This window comes from Nicotiana tabacum, chromosome 11 (genome assembly GCF_000715075.1).
Source record: "Nicotiana tabacum cultivar K326 chromosome 11, ASM71507v2, whole genome shotgun sequence".
In the NCBI taxonomy this organism is placed as follows: domain Eukaryota; kingdom Viridiplantae; phylum Streptophyta; class Magnoliopsida; order Solanales; family Solanaceae; genus Nicotiana; species Nicotiana tabacum.
Window position 1 is genome coordinate 11,878,875 of NC_134090.1, and position 17,576 is coordinate 11,896,450.

The 17,576-nt window shown below is 36.0% G+C and overlaps 2 protein-coding genes across 2 annotated transcripts; both read right to left on the reverse strand.

Annotated features, from left to right (window-relative positions):
* Window positions 1-229: 229 nt before the first annotated feature.
* Window positions 230-9,637, reverse strand: LOC107812453 (beta-glucosidase 42). The gene is made up of 13 exons (XM_016637556.2): window positions 9,236-9,637; window positions 8,432-8,498; window positions 8,297-8,355; window positions 7,953-8,028; window positions 6,336-6,410; window positions 6,042-6,129; window positions 5,153-5,378; window positions 4,851-4,966; window positions 2,664-2,878; window positions 2,499-2,533; window positions 2,318-2,420; window positions 1,285-1,393; window positions 230-698 (listed from the first exon to the last, which is right to left on the reverse strand). Exons 1-13 carry the CDS (start codon window positions 9,401-9,403, stop codon window positions 503-505), a joined length of 1,533 nt encoding a protein of 510 aa, XP_016493042.1. The 5' UTR covers window positions 9,404-9,637; the 3' UTR covers window positions 230-502.
* Window positions 9,638-10,212: 575 nt separating this feature from the next.
* LOC107812456 (uncharacterized) lies at window positions 10,213-15,436 on the reverse strand. The gene is made up of 9 exons (XM_016637572.2): window positions 14,853-15,436; window positions 13,428-13,951; window positions 12,008-12,058; window positions 11,811-11,918; window positions 11,579-11,674; window positions 11,271-11,369; window positions 11,119-11,178; window positions 10,901-11,022; window positions 10,213-10,637 (listed from the first exon to the last, which is right to left on the reverse strand). Exons 1-8 carry the CDS (start codon window positions 15,343-15,345, stop codon window positions 10,957-10,959), a joined length of 1,497 nt encoding a protein of 498 aa, XP_016493058.1. The 5' UTR covers window positions 15,346-15,436; the 3' UTR covers window positions 10,213-10,637; window positions 10,901-10,956.
* Between the last annotated feature and the right edge of the window lie 2,140 nt (window positions 15,437-17,576).

Here is a 17,576-nt window from a genome sequence, read left to right on the forward strand (position 1 = left end):
GTGGCCATATATATATGCATGTTGCTGGTAATCATTGATGCAATTTTAAATTGGTCTTTTGGAAAGAAAATAATTTAAAATAAACCAAGGTCCATCATGAAGTACATTATTGAGTTTATATAGCCTTCACTTTAAAGGCATTTCTGCTCAAAAAAAAAAATTGTTTGGAATCAAAAGTGTATGTTGTTATTGTTGTAGTAGGTTAAAGTTACAAGAAACAAGAACTATCTCTAATAAACTTAATTTCGTAACCTGAAAAAATCAAATAAGTAACCTACTATTTACACTGTCAGTGCATATAAGTTAAATCCAGTTGGCATGTGCTTACAGGCTCCTAATACCAGTCACCTTGAGCCAAACAAGGAGAGTTATAATTAAACCTATCATACCAGAAAGATAAAACTTTCCATGTATGAGCCTTACAAGCAGTGTATAGTGATAGTCACTGGGAAACCCAGAAATGAAAAAATATTGAAGCTACCTCCATAACACCAGAAGTTAGCTAATTTTCTTTCCCATGTTTTACTTGTCCACCTTTCAAGAACCTCATGAACCAGTAAGCAGAAGATTTCATATGCCGAGTTAGCCCATTCTTGAAGTCCACGTATATCAAACCAAAGCGTTTTGTATAACCCAGACTCCACTCAAAGTTATCCAGCAATGACCACGCGAAATAACCTCTCACATCAGCACCGTCCCTGTTGAGAATCCACCATCCACAGGCAAATGGAAGTCAGCATAGCCATCAAGTCAAATTGATTAAAGGAAAATAACATTTGATCCCATTACAGTAGAATCAAAAATCATGTAGCAAGAAGCCATTCAAAAATGATCAAGAATTTAGATGTGAATGCGAAAATATCATATGCATCAAAAGCTGGTTCCTCCTCGTATGCTGTAATATTCATTCATTCTGCTGAACTAATTTCCATCATTTTTTTAAAAAAAAAGACCTAGAATAACAGTTGATGCCAACTGTTTCAGTAGAAAGTGGTTAAGAAGAGACAAGAGTAGAACCCATATTTTCTTTGCAGTTGCCTGAAGTTTCCCTATCAACGTCAAAAATCCTAAAACAGAATGGGCAATGAACCAGAATATTTCAAAGAGGCAAGTAATTCATCTAATCTGGATGATTGACAAAGAATGAATGCAGCCAAGAGAATATGCTGAACAAATGATGAGCTACTAAGATCGACAGGAATCAGCCGATACTTATTATGCATGTTGATGCCAATACATTTATATAACACGAGGCCTGTGAAACACGGGTTTGGGAGCACGCACAACATTGCCTGATGAATAGCTGCAAGGTACGCCTTGAAGTAAGAAACTCTCAATTTGTCATCCAACATCTCATGGAGAGGAGATGTGTCTTCATCTTCATCATCCATACCTGAACATGAAAAGTGAAATTGCAATAAAAAACTGAATTGGGTTATCACCTCATATAAATTATTAGAAGCGTTGATCAAAGTGTTAGTAGCAAGTTTGAAAATGAAAAAATTTTCTTTAGGCCACAGTTATTTAAACAGTTGGAAAATTAGTTTATTAGGGAAGCTCAAATAGCAGCTCTTTCCTGTTTACAAGGTGCCCTCAGGTCTTCGTTCTTGAGACATTGTCGAATGCTATAAGTGTGTAGAGAACAACAATTTTTTTGTTTTCACTACACCGTTTTGACCTCATAACACATCGTTGTTGCAGGTTAGGCCATAGACATGATTGTCCAGCGAAACAAGAATGACAACGGAAGTGCTCTGGGCATATTCTGAAGTGCTGCATTCAGAAACTAGATGGACAAGAAAAGCACGTGTTTTTTGACACCAGGTCAGCTATACGCTCAAAATCCTCTTGACTGACTTTCTTTCTCTAGAAAAAGAAGAATTTAAACTGACCCTCTTTCCTCCATGAAGGATGGGACAGAAATAACTACTCCCTCCATTAAAAAGAATTCACTCTTGCCAATAAGGGATGTTTCAAAGTTGTCATATTTTTGAATAAATCCTTTTCTTTAGAAGAAACTTCAATTTTAAGCAAATGGAAATTTCTTGGGAAGACATTTTTATTATATAACATCAATACTAGTGTAAACATGAAATATTTCCTGTACTAATATTGTATGAAAAAGCTTAAACGATCGTAATATTTATGGGATAGAGTAACACACACACGCGTATATTTATATATATATATATATATATATACATAGAGAGAGAGATTAGTTGTATTAAGCTATACAAGTTGGACAACACCAACGAAAACCTATGTACTACACCCTTTCAAGAACCTCATCTCGATGGGTGAAAAGCAGTAGCATTACCGTTCTCAGTGATATAGACTGGTGGATTGCCATATCTCTCTGCAATATAATTGAGAACTTTCCGAATTCCCCAAGGAACAACGTAAAGCCACGAAGATGCCGCCTGCAAAAAAATTCACATTTCAGTATATGATGTCCAATATATGTATCCAAGGAATTGGAAAAAAGAGATCACCCATACTTTCTCACCGATCACCTCTCCTCCATCCCATTCAGCTATGACAAAACAGAGAAAGAAACAGAAAGATAAGAAATGAAAAAAGAAAACGAGTCAACTTAAGGAAATGCTCGTATGTTTATGGACAAGAAACACTACTAAGGGGCAAAAGTTGTAAGTCTCCCATACCAATTATATCCACATCCTGTATTTTATAGAAGCCATTCTCTTCAAAATTACTTGCCGCATGACCAACAAATCTTGAAGTATAGTGGTTCAGACCAATGAAGTCCAATGAACGTTTAAGCAAATCCTTGTCTTGCTGTGAAAATTTTGGAAGCCGATCTCCAAGTTTTTCACGCATGGTTTCAGGATAATCTCCAAAGAATATAGGATCCAGGTACCTATTAGAATTGTTTGTTTAGAGATCACAAAAAAATAGAAGTAAACAAAGAAAAATTCCTTTTATCTGGTACACAGCTTCCGCCTAATATACCCCTCCAAAGTCCAAATGACTCCCCAAACATAAAAGAATAAGCGGACAGTTGACACCTTATTTCATTATGAACATGCTTTAGAAGATAATGCATACAAGATTTTCAGAAAGATACATAAAAAGTTAGACGATACAAAGAACTTCTAGTACTTTTTATGTTTATTTATATTTTATTCAATATTGGTCTGAGATGAGTTTAAATGGAGTGACATGGTCGGAGAGGATTCATATAGCCGATCCCAACTTGCTTGGGACTGAGACGTAGTTGTTGTAACATAGAAAGTTAGAATCTAAAGTACAAAGTCTAGAGCCTCAAGAAGGTTTCATGTCATTTTTTATGAAGGTATTTCAAAGAAATTCTGAATCGAACATAGTAATAACTCACAGCGAAGATAGTGAATGTGACATTTACTCCTAATGCATTGATGACAAGGTGCAGAATTTCATAGATTTCAAGCCAAAATATTAATCTCCCACACTACGTGATTCACAAAAATGATGATAAATTGACCAATGAAATGTCTCATTTTCAACCTTTCATTTGGAAAGAGAGAATGGAGAAAGGCACATTCCTTTCGATCAAGTTTTATTTCCTCGTTCCTCTTAAATTATATGGAGTAATTGTTTTTAGTGCATCATAGACTGCTAATCAACTTTTACAATACTGCTTTTCTTCCCATTACTGTTGTGATTTTGCATGCTTGCTTCGAGCCGAGAATCTATCCGAAACAGCCTCTTGTACAAGGTAGGGGTAAGGTAGCATACACACTACCCTCCCCAGACCTGGTGCTAATCAGGACAAGAGTTATTCAATGCTTGAGTCTGTGAGTGGTGCACAAGAGTTGCAACTTCCTTCAATTGGGTGACAACACAGAAAGACAAAGTTATTTGTCGGATTGTTGGTTTGAAGAGGCACCACTTAAAAACTAGGTTCGAGATATGTATTGTAATGCAATCACAGCAAGAAAGTAACAATAGCAGAATGTTGACATGAAAATGAATGCAATCTAAGGTTCTTCCAGGACTGGGAGGTGGAACAGGTAAATCAATTTTCATGTAAGATAAAGGAGTTCGGGGATTCACTACAGAGCAGTATACTCTAATGGGAAAGTCAGAAAAAGAAATTTTCAGTCAGTTCATGCTATGAGATTCTTAATCAGATAACGACAGAAACCAGCCAGTGTCTTGAAGCACTTTATAAAAACAAACCTCCCCAAGAAGTGGCATGTTTTGTTCGGACAGCGACTTATGAGTTACGAGACTTGCCTTACACAAGACGACTTGCGGAAGAGGGGCTTTAATCTGAGCACTAGATGTTATTTATGTAAAAATTGGTGTGTGACATTTTTGTCCTTTTGGTGCGGAATGAACATTGCGGGGAAGAGAGAGAGAGAGAGAGAGAGAGAGAGACTGCTAACCAGGGGTAATAAACTTGATGTTACATGGATTAATGGAGCTCATGATCAAAATTTTCAGTTTAAGTGAAATATGTTAATCCTTTTATTTGGGTAATTTTCTTGGTAAGTTTGTGAGATATGTTATGCTTTCAACTGCGCGACTTGAGATGATAGATAAGGACTTAAATACATTCTATCTTTGCAATTAATCTTAGTTAATTATTAACATGGACTTCCTTCACGAAATAAATACTGTTAACCAAACATTAGTGGTTAGTTCCATATGCAACAGACAATAGCTTTTATGTTGATGATACTACAGGTTTCTGTCTTCAGCCCATATGTACTACCCATTCTATCATATATCTGGAAAATCACTGAGGTACAGTTTTTATGACTGACTGGAGTGTTGGGTCTTTCCACTTTAAGCTACCCTTTATAATATGAACTTGCTGACCACAGCACAGATATAACAATAGGTACCATCCAAGCTGAAAATCAAGGCGTCTCGTTGCAGCAGCTTTGTCTTCCAAACTATCTGATAAAGGCTCAGGCCATTCACAATCCACAACCAAGCCTATTTCCCCTCCTTGCTCATCCTGTAAATATTATACCCATCAATATCATCACCAATTGCAAAGCAGAAAATTGCCATCCCCAGCTTCTTTGGAAGCTTAAGTCATGAAAGAATAATGTAAGTAATCACAGAAACTTTAGTTACAACTTACAACACCTAAGCCTATCTATTTGTGAGATAGAGAAAGCTCTCAAACTATAAGAGCTACCTTAAATTTATTTCTGTATACAGAAACAGCTTCTGCATGTGCCAACAGCTGATTGTGTGCTACCAAGAATGGTTCAGTAGAAGAACTTTCACTTCTTCCGGGGGCATGTATACCAGTACAATATCCATTCACAGCTGTCTGAAGAGGTTCATTAATTGTAATCCACTTCTTCACTCTATTGCCAAAGCTAGCAAAGCAAGCCTCTGCATAGATGGCAAAATATTTTCTAGATTTGCCACGAAAAGCCAAGTTGATTGTTAGGAGGTGACTGTCAACATATTATTCCACAAGGAACGTGGATAAACAAACTTTAATAGCAGCTTAAATGAAAAGGAATTGCCTTCTTCAGAAAAGGTAATTAAACATTTAAAAGAATGACTAGCTAACTTCAAGTGTTTAGGTAAGGGCAGAAAATCATAAGCAGGAGATATAAATAAAACTCCACGGACATTCTATAAAAAAGAATAGGGTGCATGGTTTCTTGTGTCAAACAGGTTCATAGATGTTCACTGAGAATAACATTACAATCGTAATCACATCAATCAAGAACTGGTTGGAAGCGGCAGATCCTCATATAATATCCCTTCAGAAACCTATGACTAACATAGATCAATTAAACCAAAAGTGCTCAATCAGATTTAGAGAACCCGTGAATGGTACACTTCATATGGAACTTGATTTAAAATGGAACTACCATACATTTGCTTTACAGCATTTTCAGCAACCAGAGACATCAGGGTTCCATCGGATCTAATAATAGCAAAAATCATGTTGAAAGAGTTTATGATACAGACTTCGAATTCAATATGCACCACCCACTCAGTTATAAGCATCAAAAAAATTCGCAACGTGTTGATTACCGGAGGAAAATCAGAGGACTGGGGCTTACACAGTTTGTTCATCTAACCAGCCGCCACAAGATTCCTGAATATTCAAAGGAAGATCCCAATGGTACAACGTTATGTAAGGCTCAATGCCTGGAAAGACAAGGCAGAAATTCATCATTAAAGGACAAAAAAAGGAAATGATTAATCAGTATAAAAACCTTCACTTCATCTTTATGTTTACATAGTAGAAGCAGCTGGTAGATTTTTTATACGTAAAACCAAAGGCTATGTATTATTTGCTTTAATATAAAGAATAATATTCTTGATATTAAAGATGGGGAGCAATAACATCTTACCCCTCTCAAGAAGTGCATCAACAATATCATTGTAGTATTTTATGCCGTCACGGTTGATTTTGATCCCCAAACCATCTACATAGGTGGAGAAGACCTTATCAAAAATCTGTAAGATATTGCAGTGGCTAAGTAAATAGATATCTAAAAACATAAGATCCGAGTTGCCGCCAGGCATAAAAATCATGTATTGACTAAATGTAGGTATGATAAATTGGCTGCAGAAGTTATTGAAGCTAACTGAAAAATGGGATAACACATATTAAGCACGAAATCAGAATGCACTAACTTGCACGATATCTAGCACAACTGAAGCCCCATGCTATAATAAGTGTCGGCAAAATTTGTCAGCTCATAACACAGATATTCCACTACATAATTCCCCAAGAAATGGTTTAACAATTAGAAAATGCAAGGTCGGAACCTTATAATTTACAACTAGAGAGAACAAAGGTCTCACAAGATATCTAGCATAACTGAAATTACTGACAAATTTTTATGAAAACTCTTTTCACACTTTTCAATCTTTGTTTAAAATGGAACAATCTTAGTTCGAAGAGAACAGAATTAATCATTAGGGAATGAGCTATAGATCAATATCTTCTTTGTGGAAAATTATGCTTTTTGAGCTGTACTGCTAAGTTATCTTAGAACTCCTTTTAGGCAGGAACAACTCCTCTAGTCCTTAGGGACTTCAGTAGTTCTTTACATTATTAAACTACATGTATTTTCGCTTGCATCAGCATATTCTTGGTGCTATTTCTTATCCAAAATAAGAGCATTACTGCAGCCTAACATGTTGGTGATTCTTGTGGCACACTGGAAGTTATTCCTTCAGATTCTTTGCCTTTTCTTTCTCATCCTTCTCATGTTATGCATATGTAAGTCCTAACCTTAAAATATAATGAAGACTTTTCAGGATCTATCATCTAGACATTGTTCTTCCATCGACATCATCAAACTAAAAGCACATTTCTTATGCATCCATCTTTTTTATGCATATGCATTTCTTAAAGCATGTAGAACCCACTTGTGGGAAACTAATGGGTTTGTTGTTGTTGTTGTATGCATTCCTTAAAGCATGTAGAACCAGCTTCTTACTCATTCCCAAGCTCTTTGCTTTGTTATACATATGCATTTCTTAAAGCGTTTAGAACCAGCTTCTTCAACTCATTCCCGAGCTCTTTGCTTTTAGACACTAACCTAGTTTTAATTTTTGCCAGATATTTTCAGCCACAGAAAAAACTAAAGCCTGAAAGCATAACTTCAAATCCGCACATGACTATAAGTTGTTTGATCACAAGAGGAATACCCTCACATTTGTTTGACATCCATACAAATCAAATCTTTTTGAAGCAATTCATCACTTGTTCTAGAAAACCTTCCTGATTTAACAGTCCCTATTTCCTTTTTATATGATTTCAGATACTTTTAACTTTTAAAAATGAAAGTTTTTTCTTACAAAATTCACATCGTAAATTGGAAAAGGAGAAAGCAGCTTCCCAGCAATAATGTTTTCTTATATTGCACAAGAAAGTCGTGTTTATTTAACAGAGATTATGGAGGTGGTCTATGTGAATGAAAGAAACAAAAAGAATTAACAAAGGAAAAGGTTCGTACCAGGATAGATGCGACTCCATGATATTGAAAAACGATAAGCCTTGAAGCCCAACTTGGCTATCAACTCAATATCTTCCTGTATTTAAAAGAACAAGTTAAACCCAGAAAGAAAGAAATCCATCGTGAATAATAAGACAACAAAAGTGAAGTATATTGACAAAAGACTAATAAAACACAAAGCATTTATCGTTTTAACACCACCTACAAACCAAACATAAAGTCCAAAAAAAATAATACCTATCTTCCCTTGAAAAATTATTCTAAACCCAATGCCAAATCAATTTCCTTTTTGCTCAAAAAGAAAATTGACAAAAAAATATAAATAAAAAAAGGGAGAAAGCTACCTTGTAGCGATGAAACTGATCAACAGCCATATCCCCATTGCCTCCATCACATATTTTGCCTAACCAAAACAAAACTTCAAAACAACAAAAACAAAACAAAAGATTAAAAAAGAACAGAGACAGTTGACTATTTACCTTGAGTATGTGAAAATGAATCCCATATGCTCGGACCCCTTCCTCCCTCTTTACTTCCACCTTCAACCTTTTCACCATTTATCAAAATTCAAATAACAACTCATTATAAAATGGAAGATAGAAAAGAAAATAATACCATTTTTGTCCCAATTTATGTGATACACTTTAATTTTTGGTCTATTTCAGAAAAAATGAAACATTTCTATATTTAGAAACAATTAACTTTAAATTTTTCCGTTAATAACAGGGCCAAAGCTAGAAGGTTAAGTACGAATTCAGCAAAACATGGCAGCTTTAGTCCGAACCTTGTGCTTTTATTAATAACTCAATCAATATATACAAAATTTAAATTCAGAAACTAACGACTAGTACTTGATATCATTATCCTAGAATTTAGAAACATAAAAAGAATTATGCTAAATAGCGGCTCATCCAACCGCTTAAATAAAAAATAGCCGGCGAATGTATAATATATTTATAATGTGTATGTGTATAAGTGTGTATAGTTAGTGTATAATCTGTGTATACCGACTACAAAAAGTAAACAATGAATTTGACAGACTATTTGGTAATGATCCCACATAAAATTCAAATCTTAGCTCCGCCTCTACTTAATAATATGATCTATCGCCATACAAATAACTACAATTTATTTTAGATCACAAATTAAAAAGTTTTTTTTTATGGGTAAAAAACAACTAATAAGAGTTTTTCTTTCATTATTAAACTCTGTGTACATTCTAAGTGCATCAATAAAATGAAACGGACCGAGAAAAATGAGAGGAGCGGTGAAATGGAAGAAACCTGGTAAGCAGAAGTGGCAACACCGAATATGAATTGGGGAGGGAAATCAGCACGAGAGAGTTTACGCTTAGAGCTATAAATGGAGTTCCATTCTTCCTCTATTTTCTTCTTCTTCTCTAAACCCATTAGTTTTCTTGATTTTTCACTTGAATTTGTTTCCATTTCCATTATGGAATTTACTTATAAAATGATTTTTCAGAACTTTAAACTGAACAAAAATGGAAGTGATCTGTGAAATAGTGAAAGTGAAGAGAATACGGCGGAGTGTGTCTCTCAACTCTCAACTGAACCGTTTCTTTTTTGTTTTTCCTTTTCTTCTTTCTTTCCGACGGCGCATAGGTGCACGGGCTGCCTTTTTTTCGGACGACAAATATAAATTTGTGCCTAAAATTTACTAAAATTAACAAGTGATGCATATAAATCCATAACTTTATAAATAAAGAATTCAATATCAATAATTTTAAATATTAAACTCGTAGAGTTTTTTAAATTCCCCTCACATATGAGTAATATTTAATCTTTAACATTCATAGAATTTTTTAATTTGGATGATTGATAACTCATGTGTTATCATATGCCGACTATTTTGTTTATATATATATATATATAAAATATTACGAATAAATTTCACCAAACTCCAATCTTTAATAGTTGTGAAGCAATACCTTACCACCTTTGGAATGGGACAAATAACCGCAAAAATGACAAATACGATAATATCAGCACTAACACGTTAGATCTCGTCAGAAGTCCAAAATAAAGCATGTTAACAATATATCTCAACTAATTTATCGGGTACCTGTTACCTCTGGCGTATGTTTGGTAAAATCTTGCGTTTTCTTTTCTTTACCTCTACTATGATTTGAACTTGGTATAATTCAATCCCCCCCCCCCTGTATTTCCAGTATTACTTGGACGAGGAATACTAACGAGGCTATAAGGATCCAGGACTATTACAGGCGACATACAGGAAATCATAGGGAAATGGTTTTATTTAGTTTTCAAACTTGAGTCTTCATCCTTCGACCAAATCAAGAACATAGCACAAGGCATAATCCCTCCAAAAATGAACTCGATAGTACAATGGGCATAAACGTAGTATCTTCAACTGTTACTTCACTACCTATATACCCGGCTCAACATTCTTGGACAACAATCAAATCGAGGATTCGGAGGAGAATTGGCCATTCAATCTTGTGAAGTAGTGGAGACTGGAACTGGGAAAAGACATTCTACTATGCTCTACTAGCAATCATCATCTAATTTGTAACTACAACAACCAAAAAGACCAAGAACAAATTCCACCAAAAGGAAAGGTAAAAGAAATAAGGTAACTAGCTTATGAAAAAGAAGGGCAATCCGTTGATGCCTCCATACTTTCGACCTCTCCTTTGTCCAAGCTCTGCCACAACAAGAGAAACAGCTAATTAGTCCAAAACCTCATAGAAGAAAAGTTCAACCTTCAAATGCCAACTACTGGATATCTCAAAGATTAGATACACTTCAATCATTGAATAACTTTATAAATATACATAATCAGTTTCCACCTATTACTATGATGAATCTCAGAAGAATCTAAATGTGTGGATAGTGGTGGCAAGAGGACAAAGGACGAATTGAAAAATATGACAACCGCAGGAGACTAACAGAACTTCAAGTTCTTACCTGCTATAACAAAAAATGTGCCAAGCAACACCACAGAAACATTTGGAGGATACCTATTACAATAAGTATGACTCGACAACAGTTCGCCCAAACTTTTCTTCAACATCCTTGGGTGTCTCAATCTAATCCAAAAATAATCAGGAAGTCAAAGTTAGAAAACAAAGAAATGGGGCAGAGTAGAGAGTAGCATCAGAACATAATCAGAACATTTGACTTACCGCATTTAGAGCTTTGAAAAGAGCCTTAACTGTGTTATGTGGGTTCCTTGAGCCAACAACCTGCCAGAGTATGATGTTACAATGATGGGCACGGAATAAATACCAAATTTCAATATTATATGACCTGCTTGATAAGAATTATAATACAATACCTTTGATTTTACATTCCTGAAACCGGCTAAATGCAAAATTGTTTGGACGGTTCTACCTGCTTTCATCCCTGTTTGAGTAGGAGCAGGCCACAGATATACCTGCATTGAGGTGCAAGTAAGCAAAGGTTCAAGACCAAAGAGTTAAAAAATGAAAAATAGAGAAACTTTACCCTTTATAAACAGAAAACTAACACTCCTCTTTTTTTAAGTAGGCATAAAGAGAAAGTCACGATGCATTTGCTACGTGTATGAGCAAACAAAAACTTAACAAAAGAAAGACTAAAATTCACACTCCAAATAGTTGGCACCTTGGTCTTTTTGTAGTTTGTTTGAACTGCATGCGAAATTGTATGCTCCTCATGCCGTTCAACATAATGTAGGTTCTGAAAGCATTTCTCATATGCCTGCACAATTCATTTTAAAAACAAAAATCTTGTTTTAGCAGAGTTGCTGAAAGACCAATCATCCAGTCCAAGGCATTGATTAAATTGAAAACATGCCTTTAAATGGAATGGTCAAATAATAAACAGACTCCTGTACCTTTTGCAGGGCAATGGGAATAGCTGGACCTTTTGCTTTTGCGAAACCAACAACTCCGTGATAGTTCCCACAAGCCAACAAAGCAGTATACTTGACAACTTGTCCCCCCTGTATCACATTTCAGCCATAATTTGTGAAATTGTTTATTCAAGCTCCATTAAAAAAGAATGAGAAATCCATTGGAATAGCCGCATTACCTTAGTAACCTTACATGTCCTATTGACATCAATGAGTTTCACATCAAAACCCTGCCATTGTCAAGAAATAATAAGTGAAAATGAAAGAATGATCGCGTCCAATTTCGTGAAACACAGATTTTACGAAATAACTAAGAATATATACCCATAAGAATCATAGACATAACATCAGAGAGTGATTTGTTAATGTAACGCTCTTGAGGAACTAAAAAGAGTTCTCAACATAGAAACAAATATATGCAAATGTGGAAACAGGGTTCCCCCTTCATATTTCACTTGAGGGTCTTAGGAATACCGAAGATACTAGCATATATTACAAGCTCTCATTGCTTGGACTTAACCATGATCTGAACTCTCGGATGAGCTACTTCAATAACGATTACTTATTGAAATCTGCAATTTGCCGGAGGCTTCTCGAATGGTCCCTCTTATCAGACAACTAAATGTATACTGCCCATTTTGTTCGGTCAGAGAACTCTTAAAGGCAACCAAACTAGATGAAGCGTTTTGGAATCACCTAGTTTTCCTTTCTCAAAATGAAACATTATTGAGAGCACCAGCCAAGAATGAGAATTGATTAGTCCATTTCGTGTCAACATTCACTCTTCCTTATTCTATTTCTTAATTTTTTTTGTACGGACATGTCAGATGAACTATTTAGTTTATCAGAAAAAAGAAATCCTTTAATGCGCTAAATAGCAGCGTCTCAACGAAAAGGTCTCCTACCATATACTAACACGGAAAGAGGGGCAACATGCACCTACTTCCCCCAAACAAAAAGAGGGGAGCATTTTCGGCTACAGACCAATCTACTGGACATTAGGAGTTTTTGTCCACTGCATGGGCACTAAAAAACAAAACAAAAAAAAAGATATATATATCATGCTTCTACCTTCAGGCCAGCAGATTGGAATCTGACTTTTAACTAATAAGATTCTCATTCTTGCCATACAGCTTAGGAAGATTTCATTACTTGCCAGATAACTTCTATCAAAATAAAATCGATTATTAACCTGTTCCTCTAACAGTATGAAGAACACAACCAAATGTTTGCTTTTTCAGAACCAACACAGTCAATTTTCCTAACACCACAATCATTTCAAGGAAGCCATGCAGGGAAATTAAATCAAGAAGCTGAAGTGATATAAGAAAAGTGATTAGTTAAAAGCTATCCCTATTCCCTTCTATATGCTATGAACCAAAATATTAGATGCATGAAAATAGTGTACGTGTGAGTCTGGCCTCGAAGTATTTGGTACCATCAACATGCATCTTGTAATTTTACTTCATTTTATTGCCAGAAATTTTGCAGGATAAACGTTTTCCAACTGAAACGACTTTCCCAAAAGTTAAGTCTCATTTGCAAGAAAGTTAAAACCAATGCTTTCATATTATAACCAGCATAAGACTTGGCACTTACTTTTCTGTACAGAGGTCTTCTTTTCTTCTCTGTCAACGAGTTCCTTTCTTCAGCAAGATCTCTGATTTCCTCTTCTAAGAGCTTACCCCTTTTCCCAAAGGTGTGGTCCAATTCAGCCAATTTCTCTTCAAGTTTCCTATCAATGGCATTGAGCTTCTCTAACAATATATCATCCTTCTCTTTCATGTCATCAAACTCTATGTCATCATCGTCATCTCCTCCTTGAATCATCTCCTTTTCCTTTTCAAATCCAGCATGTTCTAAAAGATCTACATTTGGTCCCACCTGCTCATGTTGAATGATTCCATAATTCTCTGGGTCATTGGGATCATAAGCTTCCTTCCGCTGCACCATTCGCATGGCCCTATTTATCTTCTGCTGCAAAAGAAATCTTTCCTTACCCTCAGCCACTTTAAGGCGGTTCATCAGTTCACCAATCACACGATACTCTGGTCTCAACTGGAAATGCTTTTGCTCAAACTTGTCAATTCTATTCATCCACTTGAATGCATCATCAAGAGTCTCTGGTCAAAACTTCCGTAATTTGTCAATTCCAATTCAACAACAAAATGCTATCAATTTGTTTTGCAAGTCCTTTCACATAGTTGACTTTCACATATATACGCACAGACAAACATAAGTCTAACAGTATGTGATTATTTTCTCATACATATTCCAACATAACCCCCAAGAAAAAACTTACCCAGTATCACATTTACATTAATTAACTGACATTTTTGGTCGTATTGTTCACGTCCATCCTATAAACAACATAAAACCTGAGTGTAACTTCTAATCCCACCAATTATCAAGCTTTCTTTGTATTAATAAACTAACACTATTTTCCTCTTCTCTCCTCAGCCATTTCCTTATGAGAGAAGTCATAAGCAAGTACTCATTTAACTTCTTGGGAAAATGTCATTTTACTGCAAAAAAGATCATTTTTTCGTTTACTCACCCCTTCATCTTACTATAATACTTAAGTTCTAGAAATATTTACACAATCGGTTCACTAAAAGGTAGTAATTAAAAAAGTAATTGCATGTAACTCTAACTTTTTGATAACCAATTGCATGTAACTTTATTTAATAGCATTCATTAATAACCTAGAAATAATTGTAAGTAACTTGCTAAAACAGATTAAATTACAGCGGCGGTGTAAAATATATTACAATGTCAGTGTATATAACTTAGTCCCAAACTATTGATGTTTCAATAACCTATTATAACAGGTTAAATTACACATATGGCATACAAAGCATTGGTGTATATAATTTAAATCCTAACTACTAATATCTCAATAACATGTTATAACAGATTAAATGACACATGTGGTCTAAAACAATATATTATAGTGTTGCTGTATATAACTTAAATCCTACTAATGGTCTCAAAAGGGCATAGATGAAAATTAAATCATTATACCTGCATCAGTGAAGTTCTTAAGGAGCTCTTCATGTCGCTTAAACTTTTTTTCAAAAGTATCCCATCGTTTATTAATAGCCTCAGCAGTCCACCGTTCATCATCATCATCAGAATCCGAATCTGTAGGCTCATCAAAATAGCTAAATTTTTCTTCCTTGAGCTTCTTCTTCTCGAGCTTCTCAATTAGTGGGCCCACGCCCATGAAATCCTCATTTTCCTCGGCATCAATATCCGCTGTATCTAATCCTTGCTTCTTTCTCTCTTCCCTTTCCCTTTGCTTGTCCCTTTCGACGTCGAGGAATAACTCTCTGATTACCCTATCCGCCTGCGGTGTTCGGTAAGATGCTGAGGAGAATAAACGTACGGAATGCGGAGGCGGCTGTGGATGCCGGAAAAGTGGTTGATTTACTGCGCCGGCGGCGGAAGATGATGAAACGAACCGCAGTTGATTGCGGAGTAGTCGAGCCCAAAACGTTGTCGTTCTGCTACTCATTTTGATCTGCTTTTTCTCCTCTTTGAACTAATGGAACTTCATTTCATTTGGTTTCAAACAAAAATGGTGTGGAGAGTGAAGAAGGAAGAAGTGGATGCAGGGTTTAGGGTATTACGTAACCGGGTCGGGTTGGAGTTGCGGGTCGCTAAATACTTTTTTGCCTTCTTGTTTTATTTTTTTATTTTATTTTATTTTTTGTTCGCATTTTGTGTTGATAATTTTTTAGCACTTGTGGTTTTTGCATTGCATGTATACTAATTACCAACCAGGTATAATTCTGAATTAACTCAACTAATGAAGACATATAAAAACAACTATTGAAGGGAGCCTTAGCATAACTTGTGCAAGCTTCACATGCTTGTATTGTCACGCCCCGAACCTAGGCCTTGACGTAACACGACGCTCGGTGCCTGACTACATGTGATCGAGCGAATCAACTGGTTGGTTGAATCAACATGTGATATTATAACATACCAAAAGAGGAAGATAAACTTACACATGTTGATGTGAGCACGTGATTTTTGTTTCGCACGACAATCGCTTCAAAAAAGAAATAAAAAATAATAATAATTGGCCCTGCTGTACAATTTTGAATTTCTGTGCGGCACCTTGTTGATTTATTTGTGACTTCGGCCCATTTTTATTTATTTACTTTATTAAAAAAATAAAATTCGAAAATATATGTGTCCTGCATAATTCAAACCGTAATCCGGTCGTTAAATAGAAAATCATAAATAGGCATCTTCGTCCGTGATTTTATTTTTGTTTAATTTTACCCATTTTTGAATTATTTTAACGTGTGTGTGAATAATTGTATTGGGTGTTTGATTTTATTTAGTTTTGTATTTCTTTTTATATAATAATAATAAATAAAAAAAGGGCCTTGCCTTTCCGGATTTGGGCCAATTTATTAAAATTGGCCCAAACAAATAATGCCCAAACGGACAGCCCAAGCCACCAGTCCAAACAGCCCACCCCCAGGCCATAAAACGACGTAGTTTAACACCAAAACTACGTCGTTTCGATGCCAACCCATCACAACCGTTTAAACCAAGCCGATCCAACGGTCCGGATCTTTCACCCGTAACCCCACTACCCGACCCGTTACCCGAACCAATTCTGACCCCTACTAAGCCAAACGACGACGTTTCGTTTAAACCTTCAGATCCAAGCCGTCCATCTCGTCTCATCCAACGGTTGAAATCAATCCCCCCATTCCATATATAAGCCTCCTACCACACCCTGCCCCCTATCCAATACCCCAGCTTCCGTCTTCACCTCCTTCCCCACGAAACCCTAGCCGCCCCCTTATCCCTCGCCATTAATCCCGGCGACATGAACGCCGATGACCTCCGCCTGAACACCATAGAACCCCCTCACCGCCCTGAACATCGATCTGTTGGCCGTTTAGTTCGAATCCCTTCCCACCTTCTCGAATCTTCATTTGAAGATTCGAGTCGGAACCCGAGTTACACCAATCGACTTCAACTTCGCACCAGACAGTCCCCAGACCCCCTCGTGACCAAACCATGCTTGGTTTGGTCCGAATCTGACCAGGGAAGCACGAATCCCGGATCTAATTTTTGGAACTTTGAAGGTCTTCGTCGATGGTCCGTGTTTTGTTCAAACTAAAAGATTAAGGTCTAATGGACCTTAATCGAAGTGTTTCTCATCTGAGAAACACTTCGATTAAAGCCCGTTCAGCCTTAAGAAAGGTCTGTCCGAATCCGAGTTAAGGCTTTTGATTTTTCAAGATTTGAGGTGAGTTTTGATTCTCTTTGCTTATTTATGTTAGTCCATGTTCGTTTAAAAGATTTGTTCTGGTTTTGTTTTTAATCTGTGTTTTGAGTTTTATCAACTGTTCCTGTCCATCTCGCCTGAGCCTTTGTTGTTTGATTGAGTCTTTCTTCTAATTGTTCTGATAATTTGTATGTATGTATTTGTTGTGCAATTAATTGGGTTTCAAATGTGAACTGACCAACTGATTCTTCCCATGTAATTTTGCGTAGTCAGTACAATTCGAATCATGTGTTCGATACTGTTAAATGTCTGACTTTGGTCTCGATTGTACGAGTTATAACTAGTATAGTCGAGTCGACATATGTCGTCAATTAGTTTCAGATGTTTGAACAATATACAAATTGATTTGCTCCTGTTTAGCATTGTATGAATCAGTTGGGAATTGAATTTAGCTACTTATAGTTGTTAATCTGAATCAGAAGTGTAAAGGG